Source organism: Alternaria alternata, assembly GCF_001642055.1.
Source record: "Alternaria alternata strain SRC1lrK2f unplaced genomic scaffold CC77scaffold_4, whole genome shotgun sequence".
Classification (NCBI taxonomy): Eukaryota; Fungi; Ascomycota; class Dothideomycetes; order Pleosporales; family Pleosporaceae; genus Alternaria; species Alternaria alternata.
In genome coordinates this window covers 849353-871793 of record NW_017306193.1, presented here as the reverse complement: position 1 = coordinate 871793, position 22441 = coordinate 849353, and the positions used below count along the sequence as shown (strand labels likewise).

Here is a 22441-nt window from a genome sequence, read left to right as displayed (position 1 = left end):
CGACAAGGAGATCTTTTTATTCCACAAGAACTCCCGCTAGCAGTAGCTATGCTTATCTAATGTAATCGGACGAATATCACGTTAACATTGGCTTCTCGAGGAAGACAATGACAGAGGTGACTGGGTCAGAGAGAGTTCGGAAGTGAAGCCGACATGTCTGTCGACGTGTGCAAAAAGGGTATCACGTTAATCTACTAGGCAAGCAGAACAGCGGTGACTAATGGGAACAGATGTCTATGACTCTGCTGGAGCAGGGGCCTCTGTGGGCTGGCTTGAGGCAGGGGCCTCTGCGGCCAGGGCTTGGAAGCCTTCGGTGGTGATGTTCACCGCGCCAGCTTGTACAAGCTATACACATGTTAGAGATGGAATAAAACTTTTCGACAAGGCAAAACTTACAGCGCGGCTCAGATCATCCAAGAGATCTTCAGGGTCCTCGATACCAACACAAAGTCGGATGATGTCTTCAGGCATGTTCCTCTCCTTCCTGGTCTTCTCATCAATGCTTGCGTGACTCATACGGCAAGGCATGCTGATAAGGGAGTTGACGCAGCCAAAGCTGACACTAATGCCCCAAAGTCTAGCGCTCTCGACGATGCGTTCGCTGATAGTGACGTCGCCGGTTTCGAAGGACAGGACAGCGCCAGCGCCACGTGCCATACTCCAGTGCAGATCGTACTGGGGGTGTGATTTCAAACCAGGGTAGCGGACCTTGAATCCGTGGGATTCGAGGAACGTGGCAACACGCATAGCGTTTGCCTGTTGCTTCTCCATGCGAACACCCAGGGTCTTGATACCGCGGAGCAGCAGCCATGAATCGAAAGGCGACAGGCCACAGCCAGAAGCGTTGATAGTGAAGAAGAGTCGATCTCCAAGCGCAGAGTCGTTGATGGCAATGACACCTGCCATAAGATCGTGGTGACCCGAGAGATATTTTGTGCCAGATTCGTAAACGATATCAGAACCAAGGTCAAGCGGGTTGAGCAACATAGGCGACATCATGGTATTGTCGACAGCGACCACTGCGGTAGGGTTTGCGGCGTGAGCGATGCTGGCAATGGCAGGGATGTCGCAAATCTTGATCAGAGGGTTTGTAGGCGTCTCAAGCAGAACCATGGCCGTCTTGTTGTTCACGACCTCGCGTACTTTTTCCGGATTTGTGGTATCGACGTGGTGGACAATGATGCCTCCGTGTGTCGAAAGGTACTTGAGCAATCGGTTTGTTCCGCCATACAAGTCGTCGCCAGTCACTACTTCATCGCCCGGTCGTAGGAGACGGGTGATGACGTCTAGCGCACCCATGCCAGATGAGACGACAAGCGCGCGGTTCGCGTTCATGATCTTAGCAAGGTGTCTTTCGAGATGTGTTCGTGTAGGGTTGCCGGATCGTGTGTAGTCGTACTCGCCGCCGCCTCCGGTTGCGGACTCCTGCTTGAAGGTTGCCGACTACGCATGTTAGCCCTTGACTCGATTAATGCTGATGACGGTGAAGTGTCGCATACCTGATAGATGGGCACAGAGCTGGCATTGTACTGGTCGGTGCTCTCTGTGTAGACCAGCTCTGTCATGAGCGCATACTTCCTGCCATTGCGGGGCGAGCTCGGCGCGGGCGACGGCGGGAGGTTGTGGCCGTCAATGTCGAGCGGGATCGCAGCCTTGCCAGCGGCATTGGCCTTCTTAGAGCTCTCTCCGGCCATTGTAATGATGGTGTGTCCGCGGTGCGGACTTGGTGAAAGCCGAGTGGCGGGGTTTTACAAGTTTCGAGCTTCGCGTTGAGGCGATGACGAAACAGTTGTATGTAGAACAAAGCAAGACTCACGGCGAAGCGGTCTGGACAATTGCGAGAATTCAGGTAATGGGTGTATGAGTACAAAGGTCAAAAGCATAAACAGATGTCATTGAAGACGTGCGCACGAGTAGCTTAGCCCCATCTTGTGGGGAGTCACCGCTGGAATTGCGCCATCGAGGACAAATCGGCAGTTCTCCCTTGCTCCGAACATCGCCCGCGTGTTTTCGCCTCCGACTTGCGGACGACAGGGGGGCCTCTACCCCAGATTGAGACAAAGAATCCACAGACAATCACCCACGAACAAGCGAAAAAAGTGCACCGGTCCAAAATACCAGGATGCTCGTGACTATTTGATATGCGGGTATACCTACTTGGACAAAATTGACATTACAGAAAAAAATTACCTTCCTTCCCATCAAGTACGCTGTGCGCCTGAACCTATTCGCCGAACCAAATGCCATACCGTCCCGGAAGTGCCTTGAGAAATGCAGGAACGTTAAACAAGAACGCAGTAAAAAAGCCATTCTGGAGCCAATGTAACGCCGGAAAGAGTCCATCATCGGGGATTGACAGCAGGAAACGACTTCCTGATATGAAGGTTCATCTTGAATTCGAAAATGCCTTCCTCCGTTGCACAATACAGAGTGCGTCCATCCTGGCTCATGGCCAGTCCCGCCGTCCGTACGCCTAGTCTGGAATCGTGCGTCGTGCGGCTTGACCCGCGCAGGCCCAGACTGAATTCATAGGATTCAAGGATGGGCTGGCCAGCACGCGTGATGCGGAGCCGCTCACGCGCCTGCGTCAATTGACGGATACGACGAAGCTCGCTGCGGAGTTCGGGTGCAGTGGGATTGCTGTCAGTGGCAGCCGCATGTGCAGTAGTGCCACGAGTCGTAGCGCGTTGTTGTTCAGCACTAAGTGCCTCTTCAACAGTACGCCATGCTTCATCTGTCGAGGCTACTATCTCGTTGCTCACGCGACGCGCGTGTGCAGGCACCGTGTTTGGCGAACGCGTGAGAGCAGTGTCAGTAATATTGGTGAGGGTAGCAGGTGCATTGACTGTGCCTTCGTTTATTGAAACAATGACTGAAGTCCGCCGATGAGGAGTTGTGCGCTCTTGGAGCCAGTTGCGTGAGTGCGCCTGCCCAGTCCTCTCTGCCATGAAACGAGCCATAGCGTCAGCGACCTCTCGGGCAGTGGGCTCCCTACATGCTGTTAGTCAAGTCTCACTACAGCAGTCGGGTGCGTAACATACGGTACAGTGTTGAGTTGCTCAGAAGTTGTATAGTTGATACTCCGGGGCGTTATCCCCTGCCCACGGGCCTCCTGGATCTCTTCACGCTGTCTATGACTGGTCCGTAAAGCACTAAGCACCTGTCTTTCGCGTGCCGTTAAGCCAAGTGGATCGTTGTCCGACTCTACGACACCCAGCCGCCGGTGAAGTCTCTGCCGCTCTGAGTCCGCTTGGAAATACTCATTCGCAGCATTCATAGCAGCTGTGTTCCCTTCCGAATCCAAAGCACGTCGATATCCTCGGATGAAATCTGCTTCTCTGCGAAGCTCGTGCATTTCTGGGCTAAGACTGAGATCAAAGTCGGCTATTTCGACGGTCTCGAGACCTTCTTCTTTTGGATCCAGGTTCAAGATTTGTTTGACCTTGAGACCAGCTCGCAAGTCCGCGATGCACACTCTACCTTGGTCTTCGCTCCAAACGAGGAAATCCCATGGTGCCGGTGAAAAGTGCATCGTCCGTACCGCGCCGGGCCCGGTTCGGCTGTCTGGTCTCGTGGAACTTATCATCTGTAGAATTGCATCTTCACCATACTCGACAAGCTTCAGCAACTGGACGTCAAAAACAGTAATGTATCCGCATTCTGAGCCAACAGCACAGAGGCTTCCTGATGGTGACCAAGCTGTAGTGAAGTAGCCGTCTGCATGCGAATGTGCGGGGCGGTAGAGAGTCACTTGCTTCAGTAATTCCCATGCTGGAGGTGTTGATTGTATATGCCCCTCAGGTGCCTTATTACCAGGCTTAGGTGACTTTGTGCGCTCGAAGAAGTAGCCAATAGGGGCATCGCCGACAGCTACCAACATTTGGCCATCGGGCGAGATGGCAGCGTGGTTCATTGCAAAGGGCAAATCAAGCACCGCCAACTCCAGATTTTGAGTCAACGAATAGACGCGCACCGTCTTGTCATTGTTGGTAAGAACTGCGACGATGTCATGCTGACCCTCGCTTTCACCCGGCAGTTTGTGTATGGATATGGAGTTGACGATATCGGTTCCGATCTTCTCGAGACGTACGCGCGATGCAGCGCCTAGTAGGGGCGGTCGAGGCAGGCGGTGCTCGAAGTCCAGGGGCAACGAGGCGTCGCCACGGGACGGGTCTGTCGGAGGAAAGCCGGTCACCTGGATGGCGGCGAAGTTGCCATGTTCCTCTCCACCCACGCAGACATAGCCGTAGCCGGAAGCAGTGCAGCGCGCTTCCCAGGGCAATGTGGTGACATGTGCCTGGGTTCGTGTGGCCGCATTGAGGCAGTAGACGGCCGCGCCGCTTGCATAGTAGAGGAGATCGGGTTCAGGGCAGGAGATGAAATGGCGCAATTGATAGTGTCTGCACTCGTCAGCGTTGACGCACCGTGTGCTTGTCTTTGGCCAGCGCTCACGCGATAGGGATCTTGGTAGGGTAGTAAGCCTTCTGAGCCAACACAAAGGTATCCGTATCTCTGCTCAGGGAGTCATCGACGGCCATAGTTTGCGGTCAGGTCGGAGAAGGCTGCATGTCTCTGGGACGGTAGCAATCTACGTCACAAGTCGTCTAGGCGGAGAAGTCCAAGGGGCCCCGGCAGGAATACAGTGCAGATGGGTTTGCAGGCGAGAGGAGGACGGTAGTTGTGATTTGTGGTCTATTCTAGCACGCGTTGCATGTGTCGGAGCGAGGGTTGATAGAGTCGCAGTGTTTCGAGGTGTTCCAGGCGTCACTATGGTCAAGCATCTTCCCCACACGCGAGCCATATGCGCCAAGCCTTGAACACGGCGACTCATGGTGGAAGTCATAGCACAAAGGCCAGAAGGCGTCATGGCGCCATGATGCAACATTCACCACCTGCCACTGGCAAAATCTGCCATTCGCCTCCTCACCATTCCGAGTCAAGTCGCATGGTCAATTGAATTGTTCGTAGCAACTCGGAAGCACAGACGTTTACAGCGGAACCTCGGGCGGCGATTTTACACCAAAACGAGCTAGAATCTTCTCCGAGAATTTTGTCCATCGTCAAAGCTTCCATCACTACATCATATATACCATCCACCCTCCCACTCATCATCTCTACATCCAATCTTCTGTCGCTTGCATCCCCTCACGCAGCGTCTCACACATTCACAATGTTGTCCTCAAGATTATCACGGACTGTAAGTAATTGCCTTTCTGATTATGCTCGTCAACATTCTCTGACCTCATCATAGTTTTTGCCTCGTGCGGCTTCGGCGGCGCGACGCACACCCGCATTCAGGGCTCCCGCCATGTTTGCGCGAGGGTATGCTGAGGGCGGCGAGGAGAAGGTCAAGGGCTCGGTCATTGGTATTGACCTGGGTACCACCAACTCTGCCGTCGCTGTCATGGAGGGCAAGGTCCCTCGCATCATTGAGAACTCTGAGGGTACGTCAGAAATGATTTTTCACCCAATTCGATCAAGACGCTAATTCTTTCTTCAGGTGGTCGAACAACACCTTCCGTCGTTGGTTTCACCAAGGAGGGCGAGCGTCTCGTCGGTATCGCCGCCAAGCGCCAGGCTGTCGTCAACCCAGAGAACACTCTTTTCGCTACCAAGCGTCTCATCGGTCGCAAGTTCACCGATGCTGAGGTCCAGCGCGACATCCAGCAGGTCCCATACAAGATCGTCCAGCACACCAACGGTGATGCCTGGCTCGAGGCCCAAGGACAGAAGTACTCGCCTTCCCAGGTTGGTGGTTTCGTCCTCGGAAAGATGAAGGAGACTGCCGAGTCATACATGGGCAAGAACGTCAAGAACGCCGTCGTCACCGTCCCCGCCTACTTCAACGACTCCCAGCGTCAAGCTACCAAGGACGCTGGTCAAATCGCTGGTCTCAACGTTCTCCGTGTCGTCAACGAACCCACCGCTGCCGCTCTCGCCTACGGTCTTGACAAGGCCACCGACAACGTCGTAGCTGTCTACGATTTGGGTGGTGGTACTTTCGATATCTCCATTCTCGAGATTCAGGCTGGTGTCTTCGAGGTCAAGTCTACCAACGGTGACACTCACCTTGGTGGTGAGGACTTCGACATTACCCTCGTCCGCCACCTTGTCGACCAGTTCAAGAAGGAGCAGGGCATCGACCTGAACAGCGACCGCATGGCTATCCAGCGTATCCGTGAGGCCGCCGAGAAGGCCAAGATCGAGCTGTCCTCTTCCTCCCAGACCGACATCAACCTGCCCTTCATTACCGCCGACGCCTCTGGTCCCAAGCACATCAACACCAAGCTCACCCGTTCTCAGCTTGAGAAGATGATGGACCCCCTCATCAGCCGTACCGTTGAGCCCGTCCGCAAGGCCCTCAAGGACGCCAACCTGAAGGCTACCGATATCTCTGAGGTCATTCTCGTTGGTGGTATGACCCGTATGCCCAAGGTTACCGAGTCCGTCAAGAGCATCTTCGGTCGTGACCCCGCCAAGTCGGTCAACCCCGATGAGGCTGTTGCTATCGGTGCTGCTATCCAGGGTGCCGTCCTTGCTGGTGAGGTTACCGACCTTCTCCTTCTCGACGTCACTCCCCTCTCTCTTGGTATCGAGACCCTCGGTGGTGTCTTCACCCGCCTGATCAACCGTAACACCACTATCCCCACCAAGAAGTCCCAGGTCTTCTCCACTGCTGCCGATTTCCAGAGCGCTGTCGAGATCAAGGTCTACCAGGGTGAGCGTGAGCTCGTCCGTGACAACAAGCTCCTCGGTAACTTCCAGCTCGTTGGCATTCCCCCAGCTCACCGTGGTGTACCCCAGATTGAGGTCACTTTCGACATCGACGCTGACTCCATCGTCCACGTTCACGCCAAGGACAAGTCTACCAACAAGGACCAGTCCATCACCATCGCCTCTGGATCCGGTCTTTCTGACGCTGAGATCGAGAACATGGTCAAGGACTCCGAGCAGTACGCTGAGCAAGACAAGGAGCGCAAGAACGCCATCGAGGCCGCCAACCGCGCTGACAGCGTCGTAAACGACACCGAGAAGGCCCTCAAGGAGTTCGAGGACCGTCTCGACAAGGCTGAGGCCGAGAAGATCAAGGAGAAGATCACATCCATGCGCGAGTTCATCGCCCAGAGCCAGTCTGGTGAGGGCACCGCCACCGCCGCCGAGATCAAGGAGAAGACCGACGAGCTCCAGAACGCCTCTTTGAGCCTGTTCGACCAGATGCACAAGGCCCGCTCCGAGAGCCAAAACCAGAGCGAGCAGCCTCAGCAGCCTGAGGGTGAGGGCGAGAAGAAGCAGTAAATGCTTTGATCGTTCAGCACTGGTTTTGTCTTTCTCGTTGATGGCTTCTTTACGTCCAAAAGCAGGCGTCTTGCATCCTGTCATGATTGGTCTGGTTTAGGTCACGTCTAGACGTGTACATGTCCCTACACATGTTTGAGCATCTCTGTATCATATTTTCCGACGATTTCTCTTCTCACATTAGCGTTTGTTTTATTACCCTTACGGATCCTTGGTACACGTCGGAATAACGAAAGAGTGATATCCACTGGTGGTCAGGACATGATGTGGAAGGGACGACATAATGGCGGAGTCAATGAGTGTACCATAGCTTAGAGACGCGAGATGGTAGCACTTCGCTTACTTCTCCGCTCTACAATCTACGATTTGAAATGTTCATTACCGTCGATTACAAAGTGACGTCGTTCATTGCCGACTAACAGTCGCCCTGTACAAGTAATCATTTTGGATTTTACTATATGATGTGCCCCGCTATCTGAACCTCGGGATTGCTTCATCATTTCGACCCGCTAAACTCTTACGTCATTACTAATCCGCGGCTTCCGTTCTTTAATAATACACAGTCAGTTTTGTAGCAAACCACCTCCTATGATTCCAATTCGTGGCATTATAAAGCACACTCTCCTCTTCGCACGCGGATCCAACACCACTAGATCCATTACCATCGCATCTCTATACTCTTTATTTAGAACCTTTTCACATCCTACACTTGCCAGCAAAGCATTGATTGGTGGACACATCCAACCTCCCTGTAGTATTCGATATAGCTCTACGAAGGCCAAGCCCAAGATGACAGACGCAACGAATCACCCCTTATCTGGCCTCTGGCAACCTACTCAGCTCCAGAAACTGCATTATGGTGCTGACTCCGTGAAACAACATCTCCTCTCCTGTCTTCCAAAAGAGTCAAGCAAAGCCTTTGTCATTACTGGAAACTCTCTGGCCAGCAAGACGCCTCTGGTGAAGCAAGTTGAAGCGCTCCTGGGCGATAAACATGCAGGTACCTTCTCAAAGATAGGCGAACACGCGCCTGTCGCCCAACTAGACGAAGCAACCGACCTTGTGAAGAAGGATCAAAGCATCGATACCGTAATCTCCATTGGTGGCGGAAGCCCAATCGACAGCTCAAAAGCCATCAGCTACCGGCTGAACGAAAAGACAGGAAAATACCTTTACCACATCGCCATCCCGACAACCCTAAGTGCAAGTGAATGCACCCTGATGGCCGGCTACACACAATCTGACGGCGTGAAAACTGGTGTTCGAGCCAAAGAACTCGTCCCTCACGTCGTCATCTACGATGCCAAATTCGCCCTACATACCCCTGAACGCCTTTGGATGTCAACTGGTCTCCGCGCCATGGACCACGCCATCGAGCTACTGTATCATCCCACCGCCACTGAGATGCCCGCTAGATGGTTGACTCTACAGTCTGCAGCTACACTCTTCGAAGCCCTACCAAAATACAAACAAAACCCCAAAGACGAGGATGTTATTACAAGGTTGCAGCTTGCCGCTTTTGCTTCCCTGGGATTTTTGGGCTACAACATCAAAGGCGGTCTCGGCCTCTCTCATGCCCTAGGCTACGCGCTGGGTTCTCCCTATGGTATTCCTCATGGCATCACATCATGCCTCACTCTGGGACACGTAGTCAAGCTCAAGGCTCAAGACCCCGCTGCAGCAGAGCAGGTAGCTCGCCTGCTTCCATTCATCGGAGAGTCGGCGTCTGGCGATGCCAAGGCTGATGCTGAAAAGGTTGGAGACGAAATCTTGAGGCTGGTCAAGGATCTAGGGTTGGATAGTGACTTGAGGAATTACAAAGTAGGCAAAGATCAGATTCCTGTCATCACAGAGCGGGCAACGGGTGGGCAGAAGGAAGGAAAGGCCTATGATGCTGTTGAGGGGTTGGTAAAGGGATTGTTTGTTTGAGTAATCGAAATGAAGAAGTTATAGGGGATGGGATTTATATTTTGTGACAGCATCATACAAAGACGCTTTGCCAGACATCATGTACTTGGAGGATCACTTGTACTCAGGTAAAGTTTGAGGAAACAAGTTGTTGATTATTCTACTTCACGATTCGGGTCCATAATTCGGGCCAGTTCCAGCATGAGGCGGTATAGATAGATGGTAAAGTCCTCTCTTCGAAGCGCCTTCCCATGCCACTCGCGACCCGCATCGGCTATCTCCTTCGCTCTCCTTTTACCATCTTCATGGCTCGTTAGATATCGCATAGTTTCTGGCAGCTCGTCCATGGAGAGGCTGACAGGGATGTAATGCACCCATGGTATCAAGCGCTCATCATGCCATTCTCGCAGGATCGTCTGCTTAAGCACAACGCTCCGCGATTGTAACAGCGTGTAGTATCGCCCACTAAATGAATTCCCGTCGATGTCAAACACGAAGCGGGATCGTAGCTGTTGACTTTGTTCCTCTATATCTCCAGGGTTGAAGAACTCTTTTTGGTCTTTGCAATCCCGCTCATTGCATTGGAGCACAGCAGTGAATTTCACGTCATAAAGACTGCTTTGATTCTTGACCGCGCTGTATGGTATCCATTGCCCTAGTTTGGATTGCTTGAGAAACGTATGACTGGTGTGATCGATGGCCTGAACCAGCTTCACGAAACGTTGTCGGTGGGAATGTTGCCAGCTGCTGTTCCAGCTATAGCTTCCAGTTGTGCTACCAGCCCAGTATAGGTTGTCATTCTTTGCTTCCCAAGCAGGATCGTCTACCTCCTTATAGTCTCCTTGATATACCTTATCTGTATACCAAGGACTAGGATATATAATGTCGCCAAACGAAGAAGGCGCAGCTTGCGAAAGGATGGGGATTGGAGCTTCTGTCGTCAGACCAGTCATGGGAGAGGAAAAGAAGCCATGCATACTCTCGAACTCGGGATGTGAGCAGACTTCCCGAGCGTGCGATTTGTCTTGGACGAAAGGAAGGCCATAACTGGAGATGAAGGGATTCGCCTCAACACTAGGATTACCCCAACATAGATCATTGGTTTTATCCCATATGGAGTTGTGATTTGCATCTTCGAATGAAGGACGTAATGTACCGCCATTATCGAGCGTTTGTCGCGTGATGATGAACCTAGGTTCATCCAATAAATTGAGAGCAAATACAACGTCAGGAATGTTGCGCGATACTTCATCAAAGAGCCCTCCTAGGTCCTTCCCAAGCCAGTGGTCACTTGCCGAATTATATTCTCCATCCGCAAAGGCGCACTTACGGAGTGCAAGATGGTCGAGCTCAGTGACGTTATTGATATTTTCGCGTAGACGGCGAGGTTCGATCTTCCAGAATGGCATGAGATCCTCATTGATCATGTCAAAGTCATCGATCAGAGGAGATTGGTTGGCTTTGGCGTAGAAAAACCACTTATTAAATCCTGGCGGTGGTTCGCGTGAGTTTCTTCTTCGATACTCCTTTTCGGCTGAACGAAGTGTTTTAGATTGTCGTTTCTGAAGATGCGCGAAATCCTTCCGACCCTTCAGAGCAAGCTCTTCGACAGGGTGAAGTGAGCTCGGTGTTACAGTGCCAGTTGACACATACGGCCATACTGCTTCAGGCAGCGAAGGAACTTGCCTCCCCGTCGAAGTCAGCCGTACAAGGGACAGCGCCGGCCAGATGGCGAACAGATATAGTATGAGACGCCCCTTGGAACTCTTCGGTAAGAAAGAAACAATTTGGTACAGACTAAGAATGGCGATTGTTGTACGGGCAAGTGTTTGAAACCCCCCTAGTGGTGTAGTCGCATCCGGAGTAAAGGCATCGGCTGACGCTGTGACATAGCCCCAGATTACAGGCACAACTTCCCACTGTACTTCTTGTGTCTGGTTATGTTAGCGTGCGATCGGATTAGCACAGATAGAGTTATACATACAAGCCAGAATACGGCAGTCCAATGCAGAGCTTTTACGATGCCAGCAAATAGAGCTTTGACCATGGAAAAAGTTCCACCAAACGGAGAGAGAACCACAAAAATGGTTACCGCGATGCAAAGCCCAACCGTGCGAAACGAGATGGAGCGGATCACATTTCCGGTGCTCATCCGATAGCCTTCATCTAGGTATTGCCGTCCCAGGTTGAAAATATCGGCGAGTGACCCATATATCCCCACAAGGCCGAGTGCGGTGGGAACAGCGTATACTATCCTGACGGTATCAAAAGTCGGTGCGAGTGCTACAACGAGGGCTGCTCCTAACCCCGATACAAAACATGTATATTTGATATATGACGGCAGCAGTTCGGATAGGCGGGCGAAGGGCGCGGTACGACTTCGAGCGATGAGTGCAAACCCAACTACAGGCTGTCGAATGTATGTTAGCATGCTTGATGAGTCAGGAGATAGCAGGAAAATCCTACTGTGACCCATGTAGAATCTATGACCGAGGATAAAGCTGCTACCATAGACACAGAACCCGCCACTATCCAATACAAGTACTTGATGGAGGGCTTCAAGCCAAAGTTCTCATTCTTCCACAGCCCTGGTACGAAGCGCGAGGAAAACCCGAAAGACACAGTGACGAGACTCCAACATATCACTTCGGCGAGCGCTGGGGCGTATCCATCGAGGTTGCGGGGGTAGAATTGGGCTGTTAGAAGAGCAACTCCTGTTGCTACAGCCAAGTTTGTGACTCGATTTGTGACTGACCACCTCATGACGAATCTAAGAGCAAGTTGTGTCGCGCAATTGGTTGGCTCACAAACTATCCAGAGGCAGAGTAATAGAGGGAGAATTCGCGCGATGGAGGACTCATGGGAATGTTTGGCGTACACGCGGGCCCCAATGACTCGATATGGAAAGATAAAGTGTAGTGAAAGAGCATGAAAAGCAGAAAATAGCTTTCACGAAAATATTCGACCTTGCAAAATTAAGCAAAATTCTATAGGAATAGAGCTAAACCAACAAACCTGCATCGAAACAGCCGTTGAGAGGCCGTGCATTATTTAAAGCTGTAGTAAGCGTGGAGCTATCCAAATTTGCGTGCAGTTCCGCCGTTTGTAAATATCGCTACGATTGACTTGGTTTGTACATTTGATCTAAGGGACAATAAGCAACATGCACGTACGAAATGCATCTGAGACTTACACAGACTCCAAACACTTGCATGTAGATAGTGCGATGATCTCTTTGTTTCACTGCTTCAGCATCGGCGCAATTTTTCACGACAACCCAAGCTTTCACCCATCAAGAGCTACGATAAGGTCAAATATGAGTTGGACCAGAAACATCTAGGTACTTCGTGCTGCCTCTATAGCTTTGACAAGGCCAAGCGCTCCGTAGTAGATGGTGTGATCCGGTGCTTGTGATTCTATTCATCTGAAAGCTGTGTCCTCCGTTTAGCTGTCGTCTGTGACGGTGTGTTTAGGAAGTAAGTTGAAATGTACAAGAAGGGCAGGTATGATAACAAGATATGACACTAGAACAATGGTTTACATACACACTCGACCCAAACCAGAGCGGTGAACAGCCTCGCGAACGCCAAACAAAAAAGGATAGCAAAAGACAGCGAGTGGAGAATCACCTCTCGTAAAGCAACTCAGCTAACAACTTCTCCAAGCACGCCAGCCACATAGCATACTGCGGCAGCCCAGATGGCTGTCTTGACTACACCAGCTCCTTTGCGGCCTTTCCTCTTGCCTTTGGTCTCCTGTTGGGCTGGTCCTTGTTCGTTACTGCTTTCCTCTGTGCTGACAACGCGCTCAGCAGCTTGCCTACGCTCAGTGAACTCTTTCTCAAGTTGTTCTTGGCTCTCCTCTGGTCCGACGTAGCCAGTAGGTGAGAGACGGGTCGTCCCATCTATGGGATTGATATTACCTCTCTCCACCGTATTGTCAGTGTTGCCTTCCATTGCGCTCGAGGTGCTCACAGTGGCGAAGGGCTTAGTGGGCGATGTGGGGTTGAGAGCATCGCGCAGTATAAGCATATCCTTCTTCGCAGTGACAATCTCGAGGTCGTCTTTGATATGTGGAATGAACTTCGCAGGCTGATCGAGCTGCGATAGCGCTTCGTGTAGTGGTATCACAGGAGGAAGGTCACGAGGTACAACCGATGTAGAGGTGGTGAGCGAAAGCTTGCCAGTGTCCGGATCGTGCACAAGGATCGTGTAAAGCATCTGTGAGTCCGCTCCTGATGAACGAGGTGATGTGACCGGAGACGATACCTCAACAAACGTCTCATCAGACGCTTTGCCCGGCTTAGGATCCAAGGTAGCGGATACAGGAGATGATGGAGTGTGAGCAGCAGTCATGGTATCCTGAGCAGTTTCGGTTAGAGCAGCAACTGATGTAACCTCTTTCTCAGCCACCAGTTCTGAGCTGTCTAGCTCGTTCACCTGGGTCAACGTCTCGCCTATTGTAGGATCATCCTTCAGCATATCAAACTTGTTCACTTCATGATCTTCCTCGGCCTTGTTATCCTTGATCGGGATCTCTGTCTGCTCGTGGTCAACAGCAATTGATCCATGCGTATCCACATATGCCTTTTGGGTGTCATCAACAGGTGTCTTGTCGTTGAGTTGGTGAATCGCTTTCTCCTCGACCTCGGTTGTATCTACTTTGGACGGCATCTCCTTCTCTAGGCTCTCCAATACGGGTCCGAAAGGCCTGAATAGGCTGTGAGCAAGAGGTCCTCGCTCCTCAAACGACTTTTTCAGTTCCATCTTCGGTATGCGCGCGTATCCATCGTCTGAGAGCCCACGCATAGCGGACTTCTGTGCATCAACCTCGTTGGCAAGACGTTCTTCAGCTGCTACCTTAGCGCGAAGCTGAGCTTTTTCAACCTCAGTCATACCAGTGTGTACTTTACCTTGGGCTGACTGCCCATGATCCTGCGGATCTTGCGCATTCTGATGTTTACTGGAGGTTTTGATGTCTTCCCACGTATTCGGTGCTACACCATAAATGAGCATGGCACGTTCTAGCAATCGCGCTAAAGCCAATTGTGTGTCTCTAAGGGTCAACAAGCTGTTTGCGACAGCTTTGTAGTTTGGTAGCATAGTCTGGGCAATTTCCGCGTCCTCGAGATGACCCTGTAGACTCCAGATCAAACAACGCGTAAGGTGAGCATTTTTCTGGGTGATTTTTGATGCAATATTGAGTCGCCGTTTGAATGCTGAAGACACGTTCTTTGCCGCATCCGACTTGCCCAGTTCCTCGAGCTGTGCGTATGCCTTAATAAGATCATTGTCTGTGCTCTGGTACTTAAGGCGCAATTCTTGGATAGCTCTGACTTTCTTCGGTGTCAAGGAATGCATCTTGCCAGTTCCTGGACCCTGCCGAAGGGCATTGATAGCAGAGTCCAGTAGATCCTCGTCCGCTTTCATGCGCTTCAAGAGAGGCTTAGATGCTGGAATTTCGGCCTCTAGATCATCAATCACTTGCTTCATAGTCGTACGGCCTTTACGGATACGCGCCAAGATCTTGTCGAAGAATTGCCGTGTTTTTACCACGTCCGCCTCCTCAGTAGGGTCTTGCCAAAAGAAGCTGGAAAACTTGGCGCCGCTTTCTTCAAGCCATGACTTCATTCGCTCGACACTAGACTCCAATTGACTTTCGGTCTCCACGGAATGTGTTTTCCCAATCGGTGTACTTGTTTGCGGTTTGTTAATCTCCTGAGACTCAAGTGGTTTCTCTGGCTGCTGCATTTGTCTTTCAACTCGACGGACGAATTGATCGTTGATGACCTTGGCCTCAAGCATCGGATCGATGACATGGTGTTTCTTGTGAGTATCCTCAAAAGTCTTCTCTAATTTGGCCCGTTCGGCCTTTCTGAGCTCGTCGCTAAGGACTTTGCTCCTTCTCGCGGCCATGTTTGCACGTATGTGATCTGCACTCAAGAAGTCCAAGTCATCTTCAGGCAGTTGACTCAAAATCTTGGACGTAGACCGGGAAGATGAAGTAGTGCCTTGGGGGGCAGGCTCTTGTTGTGTTGAAAGTTGTTCTTGAGGAACATGCCGTCTCGTGCTTGGAAGGCCCGAATCTGTAGGAAAGGATGTAATATGTTCTTCTGTGGGTGACACTGAGGGTGCCTCATGAATCTCCACAGTCGCTGACTCCGGTGCCGAGGGCTTGTCTTCTGCTTTTTGCAGAGGCACGGTATAAACCTCAGGCTTTGCTACGAGATCTTTTGAAGATCTCCTTTGTAGCGAAGTTTCTCTCCAAGTACCATTCTCAGTTGCACCGCCGAAATACGGATCCTTGTGTCTAGGCGTCTCCGTCAGGAATTGATCCATGGAGGAATCTTCCGTATTCGATTTAACCTTGGCAGATTGTTCGATCTTTGAGGCCGCATCGGATTTCGTCTTCGTAATGTACTCTCCGAAGGACTCTGTGCTCTTCGGTGGCGTAGGCTGCTGGAGATCGTAGCTCTGTGAAATACTTGCAGGATATGCAGAGTTGGTCGCGCTTGCTTCGGGATTGCTCGGCACTTCTGGAAGGCGGCCGGAAGACCTGGCATGAGGCTGATCTCGAGGTCTCCTGAAGTCTGAAGGAGATTCAACCCCAGTCGCGTCATCACGGAGCAGTTGACTTGCCCGGAAGGATGGTTGTGGGAAGTAAGATGCTCGTTCCTTGTGCTCGTGGGAACTCTCATTCTTGACCTCAACTCGTCTCGGATATCTCGGATTGGGATTGCCATCTTTATCATTTTTAGGCGACGATGTGGTGTCGTCATGGATGTCCAGCTCTCTCAGCAACCACTTTGGAAAGCTTTTGCTGGTCCATTCCCAGTCTTTGAGCCCCTTGCCACTTAACATATCGTTGCTAGCACCGAAGATAGCCTGGTATGGGTCGTCCATCAGCCTCTTTCGCCATCGCTGGTATTGCTGTAGCTGCAGCCACTCAAGATTAGACATGCCAGATGGACGCTTGCTGTCATGGTTGTCTTCATGTTGTGCAGATTCAGAGGGCGTACGAGAGAAGCATCGCGTACGGAGAGCAGCCTCGTGGGACCGTAGGATGCGTTGCGCGTAACGTTGAATGGGACTGAAGGTCGGGTCACGGCGCCACCAAGCCATGTTCGAGACTGGGGAGTGGTCCGAATGGAGCTGAAGTCAGAAGATTGGGCTGAAGGTCTTGGCCCTGCATCTCGTCAGTGTCAATTGACCATGTAACATAAAACGAAACATACAGTTGTATCGATCTGTGGTATCTTGTCCAAGGCACCAACAGCTCCTCGGAGCTAGCCTAGGTGAAGGGGCAGTGGCTACATCAATAGCCAGACGACTTTCGCAGAGGGAGATAATGGCGCACCCAGGGTAAGAGGATGGTGCTATCAGAAACGTGTTCAAGACAGAGATAGGACTTCCAAACGAGACGGAACGCTCAGGCAACCTCCAGGGAGTGATGGCGTTGCCATATCCCCGCGTAAGCTCCGTGCCGCTTATCATGTTTCGCGGGGTACGTTACCACCCTCCGCGTGATCGCTTGTTCGCGTCACCACTCCGTGGCGCCGTACATCTAGATCTCGCCACATATCAGGAGGCGCCTTTTACTTTTCGGTGGACACCTACATGTTGATGCAAGCGGCCGTGGATCGCCTTGAAATGACAGACCTCGACGATGCTTGACGCGTACCAAGTCGCGTCTCACAGCCGAGGCCGATAAGGCGATAAGGCAGCAGCGCCAAGGCTCCATCTGTCTCGATTCGACTCTTTGTAAAGTACAACCCTTTACAATTCTCATCACCCTGCTCGACTACACGTGATAGTGCGCAACATCAGCACGCACAATCTCGTGCATTACTAGCACCCAGCCCATCGGACTGGTTGCTCTTGCAATTGACCGAGACTATGGTGAAAGATTCCAATCTCAGTCCAGTCTAACTACAGATGTCAATCTTCAAGGCATACATTTGTTGCAAATTCATCTATCGGATCTACACTCAATGTGCATTCATCATACTCGTCTCGGAATGGCATCCAATGTACTCGAAGAATTGCTGGTTCGGCTCTAGCACGTAAACCTCGTGGAACAGTCGGAGCGATAACACGTTGTTGAGCTTCTTCGCATACATCAGAAAGCCTCCGAAAATATTGATATGAGTTTGGTGGCTCTTACTCCAGTACTCGAGAGATGCCAGGTCATCAAAGTAACCGAGACCGAACGTCCTCTCACGGTTTGCTGAGAACGACCTAGAGTCTACGACGTCCCACAAATTCATCGCATAGCACCCAATTTCGCGACCTTCATCGCGCAGAAACCTCATACCCTCCATGAGCACGGGATGCATGGTATTGAGATAGAGGTTGCGTTCTTCAGGTAGCGTGTTGGACCAATCCTGACCCGACCGAATTACACACAGGTTGGGCTTGCCGGGTACACGAACGCGCTTTGGAACGTTGTCGCTAACAGGCGAGCCATTGGCGCTGCTGTTGGCAGAGCTCAATTTGGTGCCATCAAGTCTATTGTCTTGAGCAGCTGCCAGCCGGTCGCGCATGCTACCCCAATATGCATGTTCTTCCATCTCGCCCGAGATCCTCTCCTGCATGTTGGCGGCCCCTTCTGGATTCTCGGGGTTCGAAAATACCGTCTCAAAACGATCGATCGTTGGACGCAGGACTTCTTGGAACCAGCCATGTCCATCTTGTTCCCTGTCTGGACTCTGCCACCATGTATCGAAACCAGATTCTTGCTGCCACTTCTTGTGCACGTCTGCGCTGCGCCAGTATGCAATGACAGCAATGCTGTACGCGCCTCTCTTGTCGACAACGGAAGCCACTTCCCAAAATGACGGTCGCTTTGACTCTGGCGCTTTATTGACAAAATCTTGCAGCTTAGAGATGGCCGTGCCATCGTTTCCAGCGACAGAGGCATACTGTGCTCCTATAACTGCCATGACGAGCTCGTCCATCTTGGTGGGAAACCTGGCGCAATACGCAGGGAAAGGCGGAACATAGTTGGGCGGTGTGCTAACCGGGCATGTTCTTTCCTTGTGGAGATGCTCTGGGATCGCGCATTCCAGCATCTTGGGAAATTTCCGAGACTATACTGACAGTGTGGAACAACTTAGGTCGGACTTGTCGTATCTATTCGCTCTACCAAGGAAAGCGGTTCCAAACAAAAGTCTATTGAGAGGCAGCTTTGGGCGAGTTATATTGCTCGCATTTCACAGCGTGCTTGAGCCGACGCGGGACGGCGGCAATGATCTGGAGTAGGTTCACAAGCGTCTTAGCGGACCGGAGGAGCATCTCAAAAGAAGGGCCGGACCTCGCGCTAGACCTGTCACACCCTGTCGTTTGTCCGCAGCTCTACCAAACGACATACCCCCAGACCCAAATTGAGTGTCTATGTGGCGATGAATTCCTTTTTGTGTGCAAAGATCCCACGGGCCTGAGACTGACGTAGCATCTTCGGGTATGCGCGCTTCGACACTGCCACCTAGAGATTCCGCAGAGACTGACAAATCCGAGATCTTCATTTGCGACGACTCCTCATGCGCTTGTTCGCCTGCCGCTAAAGCATGAACGATCATGTATGGTTAGGGACTATGATTCCAACAGACGCTAATCCAAGCTGGTGTCTAGCTGACTGCTACCCCCACCTCATAAGACCATACAAAGACAAAAAGCATATTGCGAACCAATGGTCTCCGCGTCGTCATAGCTATCGGGCCGTTTGATCTTCATGGCGATTTTGCAAGCCTGTTCAGGGTCATATTCTAAGGTTGGAAAGCATACGGAAGCGACGATCATTTCGGATGCGAAGGCGGGAACTTGCTGCGCCCTGACGGCTTTCTGTCCTACAAGGACACCCATACTAATTGCCTTTGCACCCTCACGGATCCATCCACACCCGATTGAGATTCTCGATCTCCATCGTAAATCGCATGTCTTTCGTTTTTTTCCTATTGTTTACTTTTTGCACCAATACTCCTTGTTAAGGGCCTTGTTGCCCTGAATAGGTTCAATTAGGACCATCAACTGGTTATGCTCACCCTAGCAACATGTACAACCCTTTCACGACTGAAGCATGGACGGAGTATGCAGTCGGTATGGTCATAATATTCTCCCGCATCACAGCACGTTGTTGGCAGGTCGGATTGAACTGGGATGGAGACGACTACTTCACCATACTTTGCGCCCTCTTCTTTACCGCTGAGCTTGTCATGCTAGAGCTCATTGGTAGATACGGTTCCATTACAGGAATGAGTAATGAGATTGCATTGCAACTTACAACTGAGCAAAAACAACGCATCATTGTGGGTAGCAAATGCCTTCTCGCTGGGTGGATTCTGTAAGAAATGTCCCTGTACCAACTGCACGTGTGATTTGAACTGACTTTGTACACGCACTTTCTAGGTACACCACATTGATCTGGTGTTGTACGTACTACTTTAAGGACCTGCTGCTCACGGTACAAATGGATATACTAACAGTTCGGTATCACAGTGAAAGCTTGTATGCTATTCTTCTATAGAAGGCTCACGTATGGTCCCTTTGCCGTCTTTTGATCACTTTGTGCTAACGGAAACAGCCTCAATCTCCAGCAAAGGAATCTCGTCAAGATCACTGGGGCTGTCTGCATCGCCGCATATATCGCCACCATCATTGTATTTCTTACACATTGCCACCCCATTCATCGGTTATGGCAAGTCTATCCGTATCCTGGTGACGACTGTGCGCTCAACATTTCGAAGTACCTAGCTTTGGTAGTCACAAACGTAACGTAAGTGATCACCGATACTGCTATTTTCGTTGACACAATACTTACTGGCCTTCAGTACCGATCTCATGATCCTTTTCATTCCGTTGCCTCTACTATGGGGCGTCCGTCTACCTTTCAAAAGGAAGCTGCTGTATTTTTTCTGGCTCTGCACAGGGATCTTCATCATGACTGCGACATTACTCCGTTGCATTCTGTGTCTCCAAGACGTTTCCCAAATCAACGTTGGTACCATATGGTCGATCCGCGAAACGGTATGCTTTCTTCGCCCCTGTATGCCATCGCATGAACTTTGTTAATGCATGTCTCTAGTTCGTCGGGATCATAGCCGTCAACGCACCTATCCTCAAACCCTTCTTTACTCAGGCCAAAAAAGCTGTTTCCTCCGGCAAGCCATCACACAACAGTTCTGGCAACGGTCTCCCGGATAGTCTTCGGTTGTCGCACGTTGAGAGAAAGGGGAAAAAGAGAACTGTCCATGACATCACTAATATGGACACGATGATGAATGAGAGTGAGGAGCATATCATCAGCCCAGCGGGTAGACCTCGCAGCGAGATCAGTTCAAGAGAAGAGAGAGGCGATGTGTGAAACAACCACTACAGATAAAGCACATGCGACCCTCACAGGTCATGAGCCTATGAGTAGAAACGGACGAGACGTGTGACGCAGGTGACGCGGCAACGTTGATCGAAATTCCGCGGAATCTGCCTTCTCCTCGCGATGTGCTTTTCAGCAAAGCGATGCCTGAGGAGATCCCATCGGCTGCCACGCAATACACCACATATGTGGGTATGGCCTAGTCACGATCTGCGCACGAACACGAACACCAACTCACGCGACGCCAGCTGCTCCCAAATTCTGCGCTACTAGTCAGCGAAGTTATAGAGGGGAGGATGCCGGACGGCAGAATAATCTGGGTAGAGTAAGATTGGAAGAAAGGATCTGTGTTTACTAAAACACATCGAACCCCACAACGAAGAACGATGCGCACATGCATGCACACATTCGTCACGATACTATGTAGCCAGCTCTCAATTAATCGTCTTCTCGCAACAGCCTCCTCTCCTCATCGTTCACAGCCTCAACCTTTTTGCCCTTTCCATCCTCCTTCTGTAGACTGACCGCGATCGCTGCTCCAATAATAAGTACCGCCCCTACCAAGCTCTCAACCGGCGGTGTAGTCCCCCAGATTAACTTTTCAACTACCAGTGCAAATACAAGTTGTAGGTAGGTTAAATTTGTTGCTCTTCCACCCTTTTCCCTCTGCAGACCTTCCGTCAGCAGGAATTGTAACAGAAATCCAAAGAGTCCAATGATTGCGATCAATCCCCATTGGCCGAGCGTCTTGGGCATAACGAAATGCAGCGAAGGATGAACCAAGATGAGCACAAAAGAGGCCATCGTTGCAATGAAGGAAAAGTAGTTGACCGAGATTAGCGAATGTGCGCGTTTACCTATCACACGAATAGTAGCATACGCAGTGCTTGCTCCAAAAGTGCCTAGGATAGCAATGAGGATCGCCATAGTCCGTTGTTCTGCCGTTATTGACGACGCTGGCGCTTTCCGGTCCGAGTCATCGACTACAGGGTTCATATGTGAGGAGGGAAAGAGCCATGGTGGTCTCGCGACGAAGAGAACGCCGCAGAAAGCGATGAAGCTGCAAAGCGCTTCTTTCCAGGTGAACGGCTCACGTAACCAGACAAAACATACGATTGCGGTCATGGTTGGAATCAGGAAGGTTATGACTGTTGCATCCGAGATTTCGAGCCAGGACAGAGAGTCTATGATCGTGCGTTAGAACTTCCTCGTGCTCGGCTCATGATATAGTATTCTCCTCACGTCCTGGAACGCCAGCGATTCATGCGAAAAGAGTGGAGAAGAAGCGATACCTACAGTATAATCCAAAGAGGCCCACAAAACCCGCAGTACCTCTCAACACAAGCAATCCCTTGATCCCTTTCTGGCCAAGAGGGAAGTCAGGCACAGCGTGGTACCAGGAGTAAATCGAGCATATAATTGTCGTGCACAGCATGCGGATAAAAATGATTTGCAGGGCATGGAAATTGATCGATGGGTCATTGGCCAAAAGTTTGGCGGCTGTGTTCATCTAAAACGGCTGTCAGTACCAGGTTCGAATGAAATGCAACCACTGCACAGAGAAAGAGGCCAGACGTACGATGCTCCCACAGGTCTGAGCTAAGAACACTAGGAACAGTCCGAAGTTGCGGTCATAGAACACCCTCAAACTTGCCGTTACCCTTCTCCACAGGGCTGGCTGATGTGCTTCTTCTGCATCTCGCGCAGTGTCTGAAGCTGCAGGTTGCAGATGTTGTACGAAATCTACATCTGAATGTCCTGGCGCCGTTGGCGGATCTACTGTTCCATATGACATCTTTTGTCTGAGGCGATATATTGGCGATTGCAGAGTCGAATGCAACAACAGATGTCGTAGCAAAGAAGAGCAAAA

General features: G+C 51.1%; 9 protein-coding genes across 9 annotated transcripts; 3 read left to right on the top strand and 6 right to left on the bottom strand.

Annotated features, from left to right (window-relative positions):
* Positions 1-234: 234 nt before the first annotated feature.
* CC77DRAFT_1058398 (cystathionine beta-lyase) lies at positions 235-1694 on the bottom strand (the record flags this gene model as incomplete). The annotated part of the gene is made up of 3 exons (XM_018528131.1): positions 235-345; positions 397-1443; positions 1500-1694. The coding sequence occupies 3 exons, from the start codon at positions 1692-1694 to the stop codon at positions 235-237; spliced, it is 1353 nt and encodes a 450-aa protein (XP_018389323.1).
* Positions 1695-2109: 415 nt separating this feature from the next.
* Positions 2110-4882, bottom strand: CC77DRAFT_635644 (hypothetical protein). Its single transcript, XM_018532554.1, has 3 exons — positions 4453-4882; positions 3042-4400; positions 2110-2991 (listed from the first exon to the last, which is right to left on the bottom strand). Exons 1-3 carry the CDS (start codon positions 4536-4538, stop codon positions 2343-2345), a joined length of 2094 nt encoding a protein of 697 aa, XP_018389322.1. The 5' UTR covers positions 4539-4882; the 3' UTR covers positions 2110-2342.
* A 288-nt stretch (positions 4883-5170) lies between these two features.
* CC77DRAFT_1028832 (heat shock protein 70) lies at positions 5171-7296 on the top strand (the record flags this gene model as incomplete). Its single annotated transcript, XM_018526475.1, has 3 exons — positions 5171-5197; positions 5252-5444; positions 5501-7296. The coding sequence occupies 3 exons, from the start codon at positions 5171-5173 to the stop codon at positions 7294-7296; spliced, it is 2016 nt and encodes a 671-aa protein (XP_018389321.1).
* Positions 7297-8085: 789 nt separating this feature from the next.
* CC77DRAFT_1006112 (Dehydroquinate synthase-like protein) lies at positions 8086-9225 on the top strand (the record flags this gene model as incomplete). Its single annotated transcript, XM_018523391.1, has 1 exon — positions 8086-9225. The coding sequence occupies one exon, from the start codon at positions 8086-8088 to the stop codon at positions 9223-9225; it is 1140 nt and encodes a 379-aa protein (XP_018389320.1).
* On the bottom strand, positions 9201-12050 carry CC77DRAFT_1084382 (hypothetical protein). Its single transcript, XM_018529400.1, has 2 exons — positions 11750-12050; positions 9201-11001 (listed from the first exon to the last, which is right to left on the bottom strand). The coding sequence occupies exons 1-2, from the start codon at positions 11965-11967 to the stop codon at positions 9360-9362; spliced, it is 1860 nt and encodes a 619-aa protein (XP_018389319.1). The 5' UTR covers positions 11968-12050; the 3' UTR covers positions 9201-9359.
* A 798-nt stretch (positions 12051-12848) lies between these two features.
* Positions 12849-16325, bottom strand: CC77DRAFT_929210 (hypothetical protein; the record flags this gene model as incomplete). Its single annotated transcript, XM_018534092.1, has 1 exon — positions 12849-16325. One exon carries the CDS (start codon positions 16323-16325, stop codon positions 12849-12851), a length of 3477 nt encoding a protein of 1158 aa, XP_018389318.1.
* A 792-nt stretch (positions 16326-17117) lies between these two features.
* Positions 17118-18567, bottom strand: CC77DRAFT_1017528 (aldoxime dehydratase). The gene has a single exon (XM_018524419.1). The coding sequence runs from the start codon at positions 18272-18274 to the stop codon at positions 17192-17194; it is 1083 nt and encodes a 360-aa protein (XP_018389317.1). The 5' UTR covers positions 18275-18567; the 3' UTR covers positions 17118-17191.
* Positions 18568-19158: 591 nt separating this feature from the next.
* On the top strand, positions 19159-20786 carry CC77DRAFT_635354 (hypothetical protein). The gene is made up of 6 exons (XM_018532548.1): positions 19159-19542; positions 19608-19630; positions 19698-19734; positions 19783-19974; positions 20030-20225; positions 20284-20786. The coding sequence occupies exons 1-6, from the start codon at positions 19253-19255 to the stop codon at positions 20560-20562; spliced, it is 1017 nt and encodes a 338-aa protein (XP_018389316.1). The 5' UTR covers positions 19159-19252; the 3' UTR covers positions 20563-20786.
* Positions 20787-20886: 100 nt separating this feature from the next.
* CC77DRAFT_1017527 (DUF6-domain-containing protein) lies at positions 20887-22424 on the bottom strand. The gene is made up of 3 exons (XM_018524418.1): positions 22151-22424; positions 21868-22081; positions 20887-21755 (listed from the first exon to the last, which is right to left on the bottom strand). The coding sequence occupies exons 1-3, from the start codon at positions 22364-22366 to the stop codon at positions 21010-21012; spliced, it is 1176 nt and encodes a 391-aa protein (XP_018389315.1). The 5' UTR covers positions 22367-22424; the 3' UTR covers positions 20887-21009.
* Between the last annotated feature and the right edge of the window lie 17 nt (positions 22425-22441).

Excerpts from the sequence above, each read along its gene's own strand:
- CC77DRAFT_1017528 (XM_018524419.1), bottom strand. The coding sequence starts at position 18,274 with ATGCTGGAATGCGCGATCCCAGAGCATCTCCACAAGGAAAGAACATGC.
- CC77DRAFT_1017527 (XM_018524418.1), bottom strand. The coding sequence starts at position 22,366 with ATGTCATATGGAACAGTAGATCCGCCAACGGCGCCAGGACATTCAGAT. Across the intron at positions 22,082-22,150 it reads CTCAGACCTGTGGGAGCATC|ATGAACACAGCCGCCAAACT; the intron begins GTACGTCTGGCC and ends CAGCCGTTTTAG. Across the intron at positions 21,756-21,867 it reads GGGCCTCTTTGGATTATACT|ACTCTCTGTCCTGGCTCGAA; the intron begins GTAGGTATCGCT and ends GCACGATCATAG.
- CC77DRAFT_635354 (XM_018532548.1), top strand. The coding sequence starts at position 19,253 with ATGTACAACCCTTTCACGACTGAAGCATGGACGGAGTATGCAGTCGGT. Across the intron at positions 19,735-19,782 it reads TTCTTCTATAGAAGGCTCAC|CCTCAATCTCCAGCAAAGGA; the intron begins GTATGGTCCCTT and ends TAACGGAAACAG. Across the intron at positions 19,975-20,029 it reads TTGGTAGTCACAAACGTAAC|TACCGATCTCATGATCCTTT; the intron begins GTAAGTGATCAC and ends ACTGGCCTTCAG.
- CC77DRAFT_635644 (XM_018532554.1), bottom strand. The coding sequence starts at position 4,538 with ATGGCCGTCGATGACTCCCTGAGCAGAGATACGGATACCTTTGTGTTG. Across the intron at positions 4,401-4,452 it reads CCTACCAAGATCCCTATCGC|ACACTATCAATTGCGCCATT; the intron begins GTGAGCGCTGGC and ends TGACGAGTGCAG. Across the intron at positions 2,992-3,041 it reads GAGCAACTCAACACTGTACC|GGAGCCCACTGCCCGAGAGG; the intron begins GTATGTTACGCA and ends AACAGCATGTAG.
- CC77DRAFT_1084382 (XM_018529400.1), bottom strand. The coding sequence starts at position 11,967 with ATGAGGTGGTCAGTCACAAATCGAGTCACAAACTTGGCTGTAGCAACA. Across the intron at positions 11,002-11,749 it reads GGCTTGAAGCCCTCCATCAA|TCTGTACCAAATTGTTTCTT; the intron begins GTACTTGTATTG and ends CGCCATTCTTAG.